At 36.8% G+C, this 6,389-nt stretch overlaps 1 protein-coding gene across 4 annotated transcripts; it reads left to right on the forward strand.

The window, feature by feature from the left end:
* The first annotated feature begins 259 nt into the window (after window positions 1-259).
* Window positions 260-6,186, forward strand: LOC110737969 (uncharacterized protein At1g10890-like). 4 transcript variants are annotated; one of them, XM_021918320.1, is made up of 5 exons: window positions 260-406; window positions 625-808; window positions 2,270-2,479; window positions 4,503-4,722; window positions 5,711-6,186. In XM_021918320.1, the coding sequence occupies exons 2-5, from the start codon at window positions 717-719 to the stop codon at window positions 5,975-5,977; spliced, it is 789 nt and encodes a 262-aa protein (XP_021774012.1). In that variant the 5' UTR covers window positions 260-406; window positions 625-716; the 3' UTR covers window positions 5,978-6,186. The 4 variants fall into 4 exon arrangements, with proteins under 4 accessions (XP_021774012.1, XP_021774013.1, XP_021774014.1 ...); XM_021918321.1 differs by having other exon boundaries at window positions 288-466; XM_021918322.1 differs by lacking the exon at window positions 260-406 and having other exon boundaries at window positions 625-2,146; window positions 2,229-2,479.
* Window positions 6,187-6,389: the final 203 nt, after the last annotated feature.

Raw genomic sequence — 6,389 nt, forward strand, 5'->3', positions numbered from 1 at the left:
GGAGTTATTCAGAATACAAGTAACCCATACAAATAACTTCATAATACAAGTAATAACCTACAAGTAACTTCATAATACAAGTAACAACATACAAGTAACTCATACAAGTAACACTAGAATACAAGTAACTTTTGCCGCATCATATGGCTTGCCGCACTGAAAAACCTCTGAAATTGAGTACGGTAAAACAAACCGCGTGATCAACTCCAAATCCAACCCAAATAACCGAATTGACATCTTTGCGTATGATACATCTCATAAAGTCAGAAGAGTCATAACCCCAAAATCCTAAAACTTTCTAGTGGTTCATCGGTTAGGGTTTGGCACCAACACTTGACTGTTGAAACCATTCATCTCTCTCAACCTCCCCTGTATAAAGGGAAGCCGCTCAATCACATACTTTCAGGTGCTACTTAATTTTCCTCAACATCTTTCACATGCTAATTACCCTTTATTTTCATCAAAGGTTAATCAATATTAAGCATGATTTTCCTACGTATTTATTGTTTTTAATTTCTTATTCATATGATTTTTTTTTTCATTATGCTCTGATTAATCAATTGCATCAAATTCAATTAGCTTAGTTTGCTGATTGGGTTTCTTCCATTTTTTTTGGTTGTACAGATTATTTTTGCTATTGGATTGTGTTGTGATAATTTCTGAACATTATCCGAAAACTCCATTAAAGAAGGAAGAACAAGAAGTGAGGAATTGTGATGGGAAGAGATTTATCTCGGTCGAGATCGCCGCCGTATTATAGGCGTAGTAGAAAAAGACATAGGGGACGAAGCCCGTCGCCTTATAGCAGGTGACCCCGTTCAATCCCTCCCCGAAAACCCCCTCCCCGTAATCACCATTTTTGTAGGTTTAAATTTTGGATTGATCATACTGTTATTGATGAATGTAATCAATTTGTGATGGAGAGTATTTTTTCAAACTGTATGTCACAACCTTTAGAGTTTATTTGTGGGTATTTTTAATTTTGGGGTATGAATAATTTTTCTCAAGGGTTATTTAATGTGCCTATATATTGGAGGGTGGAGCTTATGGACCAATCGTCTCTAGAATTGAAATACTAGATATTTATGAATCGCGAGGCTACCCTGTTTATAAAAAAATAATGGAGAATTGGTCATTAAAATCGGTCCAAAGTGCAAGTATATATACAGTAATGTCAAAATGTAATTTAATTTCACAAGCTACTTTTTTTTGTAATACATTTAGTGGAGGCATGGCACTTAGTCTTAGTGCTTGCTTGGATGACAAATGAAAACTAGGAATTGAAATATTGTAGGAAGTTGAGAAGATGGTGTTTGGTTGTTTACAAATTAAAACATGGTATTTTGAACTTTCTAGGAAATTTATATCCCACAAATTGGAGGAAGTACCTACCTAGGCCCTCCTAGGTAAGTGGGAATTCCCATTGGAAGTTAAACTCTCCATGATCAACCAAACAAAACTTAGCATTTCCTAGGAATTGCTTAAACTTCCTAAGACAAATTGTATCCTATATTCAACCATACAAGCACTTATATAAAGGCTATTTCACATGAGGTTGAGCATGATTATTGGCCATTTATTATTCGTTTGTTCTTCCGCTCTTGTTTACCTGTTTTTTTTGTTGAATCAACTATTTCTCTTTTGATAGTTTTGTGTTAATATCTTAACATGATGTTTAGAATGTTATATTTAGGTTGAAATACCCTTGCTGAGGCAATATAATTGCTGTGTTGTGTTCCTTTTTTATTATGAGCTACGTAGTAACTGGAAATCATAGTTGCAGAGCTTCCATGTTCTCCTATATAGGTATTGTCGTCTTGTTTTTGGTTTCCTGAGATTTCTTGCATCATTGGGTACTGCTGGCTGTGTAATTCTTCAGTTTTGCTTAATTAAGGTCAATCCTTTCATTTGCTTTCCTAGTTGTGAAGATTGTACGTCTCTTTTTAAAGGAGAGTTAATTGGTAGAATGTTCTAAGAATAGGATACAATTCTTTCCTTGTAAGTCTTGAGAGAAGTTGCTTCCCATTATTGGGAGGTGAGCAGGTAATATGTGCTGCTGGCTTTACTTTGTTCCACCATTGTGATAAGCGACATCATGTGATTAAAGATGGAGCACCACAAAGATTTTTGTTTACTTTTTAATGAGGTAAAGACAAGTGCTTTTTGGAATAATTGTGATTCGGAGTGTCAGCACCTTTACTCTTCATCTAGTATTGCATCATTTGCAGGCATTAGATTTTCTCTCAACAGTCTTCCTTTTATCCTACAGAAGAAAAAGTTCTATTTCCCCCCGTCGCCACCAAAATCGTTCTCGCACCCCAAGGCGTCATAGAAGTCGTTCAGCATCACCTAGACGCTATAGACGGCGACGAAGTAACAGCACTTCATTGTCTCCGGTACACACTCCTAGTCCAACCCTTGACTCAGTAGAGCAGAAAAATGCCAATGAGAAGTTGAAATTAGAAGAAGAGAAGCAAAGGTATATATATTGAAATTTCTTTAATCAATATGATTTTCCCCCCTGTTTCATATGATAGTTTAAGTTCTAATTGTCATTGTAATCTATAGTATGTCTTTGGAATCTGAATTTGGCTTCAGAGGTTGTATTTGATTCTGCTTATTTATAATCTTAAAATTCTTGTATAACATTTTCTATTGTGTCTTCTGTTTGTTTATATGTATAATGTTTATATTATGCGTTGTATGTTATATTTTGATAGATATATATATGAAATGTGAACTGAAGGTACATTTGTAAATTAGTACCCTTCTTCATATTGATTAATCTGTTATGTTGAGAGGTACTGAAAAGGTGGAAATTAGAGTTGCAATGATACTACTTGCTCCAGTCTGTCATATGGTAACAGATCATTGATCCGAGTTTGTAATCTAGCGTAAATTGCATACAAAATCCTTGCTTATACACATACATACTATGTATGGAGCCGCCAATCTAATGAAATTGCCTTCCAAAGCTTTTCCCCACCCCCCGGGCTTACTCCACCCAAACCCCCTGAAACTGTCTGAAGTTTATTTTCGCTATAATGGTTTTCTGTAACCAAATGTTGGTTTATTTTGATATTACGACGTACATAGTATTAATGAATTCACTGATTTCTGGATGTCTAAATAGTTGTTAGGGTACCATGGTTTTGTCTTATGAAGGTTGAAAAACTTGATATTCATATTTCCATTCTTGATCGTAGCTACATTTATGTGATTATAATTCTTCCAATTATTATTGGGTTAATTGATTTTTATGTGCTGATTTGTGGCCCTTGTTGTGTTGTTAATCTGAAGTCTAAATGGACCATGAAACTTTCTTTTGATGAAGAGGATGTTTTGTGTAGCTGTAAGTGTATAGTGCATTCTTTTTTGCTGTTGATAGAACTTCATCAAGGCTTAACACAGGATATTTTGTCAGCCTGTGTAATTCATAGATGAACCGTCCTGAATATTCCAATGATACAATTCTAGCATAAGAAGATGGATACTTCCTCCATTTCTTGATAATTGCATATCTTCCCATTTAATGAATTTTTAAAGTAGTTGTTCCACTGCCTTATTTGGTAATTTGTAATTTTGTTCACTTTATCTCTCCATTATGTGGGTCCCTCTTTTTGTCTCTGTACTTTTCCTTGTCCGTCCTCCCCCATGTTGCATTTATTTTGGAACCAAGGGAATGTTAATTTTTGCAGTAGGCAAGAGTCTTGGTTTTGAATTGGATTTTATATGCTTCATAGCTGTGTGTGTAGTACCTGAACATCTTTTCCTTTCTCCTCCTTTAGTTTTCTTGCCCTCTTAGGTTTGATGGGCTGTAGGCGACGAAACAATATGTTTCTGCATGTAGGTCAGTAAAAACTGGTACTGTGCATGTACACAAGTTTCCTTTTTAGTTTACTAGAAAATCAGCCAGATTAATCAATAAAGTAAGATGCTGGCTTGGATTGGATCAGGCTGATGTCTTGGTGGTCTTATGAACTGGTTTTTGTCAGAATTACCCACTATTCTTCAAAAGTATTGGGTGATTATATTTGTTTAAAACAGATATACAGATATTTAAGGTTTGAATTTAAATATTTTCATGATTAGCTTTTAAGTGCAGCAGGTTACTTGACATTCTCCTCCACAGGCTTTTCTGAAGGAAGATACTGCTTTGTTTCAACTTGTTATATTTGATGATCCATTGGCTGCCTCCTTTATCTACTGTACACAAGTTTTGTCATTGTTTGGATCTGGATTCAGTTAGAGGTATGCCTTAAAAGCGTAAATATAATATAAAGGTCAGTTTGCCAGTCATTGGTTACAGAATGGGAAAGGAGAGCAACCAAAAAAACTTGTTCAATTAGTTTCTTGATAACTAACAGTAGACTTTTTTAGCAGCCTTGCCATGTTGTAGATGATGTTTGGCAATTGGTTGTATAGACAGGCAAGGTGTGTCCGCTTCTGTGCCATATTGCTATGATATTTGTAATTAATACCCTTTTCCCCTTTCCCAACAGGCGTCAGCAGGAAGCTGAATTAAAACTAATTGAGGAGGAAACTGCTAGAAGAGTGGAGGAAACAATTTGTAAAAAAGTTGCTGACAGCCTGAACTCTGAGGAAATCAAGCTAGAAATACAGAGGCAGTTGGAGGATGGTAGAAAGAAATTACATGAAGAGGTTGCTGCTGAACTCGAGAGAGAAAAGCTAACTGCCAAACTTGATGCTCAGCGGAAAGAGGTAAAGTAAACTGAAGTAATTAATTTAATTTTTTTTTATTTATTATTTTTTTTTTTAAATTTATATTATCTTTTTGGGAAATTCTACGTTATAACCTTGTAGATTTCGAAATTCTATGAAGTGTCCAAGGTTTTTGAAAAGTCCACACTGTAACCCCAAAGTCCAGTTAGTAACTCAGTTGTACCCTTGACACTAAGTTTCCGTTAATGGTTCCGTTATCTTAAAGACTTAAACGAAGCAGCATATGATTAGCTTACGGAAATAAAAAATAAAAAATAAATCAAAAACACCCCCATGGCCAGCCTGCTGCCACCGCCAGCCCAACCCCCTTCTTCAAGAGCGCCGGCCTCTGCCCAAACTCCTTCCCTTCCCCCAATGTCGGTGATGCCCTGACCACCTCCCCTTCCCCCTTCAAAAACCACACGAAATCCAGCAAAATCTCACACGGTTGGCAGTCTGGGAGGTTTTAAGGTTTTTTTAGGGGAGGGGGAGGGGTTACGGGAGGTTTTAAGGGAAGGGGAGGTATTTAAGGGAAGGGTGGCGGGCGGCGCTCGTGGGGACGGGGTAGGGCTGGCCGTGGGTTGCAGCGGCTGGCTGGGTTACTGGGTTGGTGTTTTTTTTCCCCAAGATAACGGAACTTTATTAACGGAAACTTAACGCAAGGGTACCACAGAGTTACTAACTAGACCTTGGGATCATAGTTTGGACTTTTCAAAAACCATGGATACAGCGTAGAATTTCGAAGTCTGGAGGGTTGTAACATAGAATTTCCCTATCTTTTTTGTGGTTCTGAGTTCGGGGGTGAGAAACATGCTTGAGGTAAAAAGTAGCAAGATTTTGCTGTCTATGTTAGTTGTTGATTAGGTTGTTGTACAATTTTAAGAAATTCTGTGAGTATGGTGGTTTCCAGGCTTCCAGCCAAGTCTCTCCTTATCAATAAATAGAAAACCGTAGGCCCCATATACTTGACAGTTCTCGCTGCTTGCAGGAACAAGCTCGAAAGGAGAAAGAAGAACTTGAAAAGATGCTGGAAGAAAACCGGCGGAGGCTTGAGGAAGCTCAGAGAACGGAAGCAGTAGAGCAACAGCGAAAGGAAGAGGAACGATATCGGGAATTGGAAGAGATGCAAAGGCAGAAGGAAGAAGCTATGCGGAGAAAGAAACAACAAGAGGAGGAAGAACGGGCAAAACAGATGAAGTTACTTGGCAAGAACAAGTCAAGGCCAAAATTGTCATTTGCCCTTAATTCTAAATGAGCAAATTTCTGATGTACGGAGAGTTACAATTTAATTTTATGCCTTCTGTAACGTATAAGATGGAATTTTGGTGCTCAATTATGTCTCCTTTTTGTTATATTCGTCAGCATGAAAATTAACATAGGAAACTCCTTGTGATTTGGACCGTGTTGGTTAGGGTGTACAGGCAAATTCTTAGCTAACTCTGATCATGGAAAATATTTTGATGATCATGGCGAATAAAGCAATAAATTATGTATAGCAAATAATATTGAAATCAATAAAGCGTATAAAAAAATGATAAGCAATTAAAGTAACCTAACCATGATAGTAGTTTTCATTCTTTTCAAAGTAATGAAATAAAATAAGTAAATGTAATTACCTCGTATAAAAAGTCTCCTTGTAAATATTTCTCCTCTCTCCAAAACCATCG

Source organism: Chenopodium quinoa, unplaced genomic scaffold (assembly GCF_001683475.1).
Source record: "Chenopodium quinoa cultivar QQ74 unplaced genomic scaffold, ASM168347v1, whole genome shotgun sequence".
Lineage (NCBI taxonomy): Eukaryota > Viridiplantae > Streptophyta > Magnoliopsida > Caryophyllales > Amaranthaceae > Chenopodium > Chenopodium quinoa.

What these genes read in the sequence shown, in the direction of transcription:
- LOC110737969 (XM_021918320.1), top strand. Translation starts at nt 717, where the DNA reads ATGGGAAGAGATTTATCTCGGTCGAGATCGCCGCCGTATTATAGGCGT. An exon ending in AGCCCGTCGCCTTATAGCAG is followed by an intron (nt 809 to 2,269) that starts GTGACCCCGTTC and finishes TTTATCCTACAG; the next exon opens with AAGAAAAAGTTCTATTTCCC. An exon ending in TTAGAAGAAGAGAAGCAAAG is followed by an intron (nt 2,480 to 4,502) that starts GTATATATATTG and finishes CTTTCCCAACAG; the next exon opens with GCGTCAGCAGGAAGCTGAAT.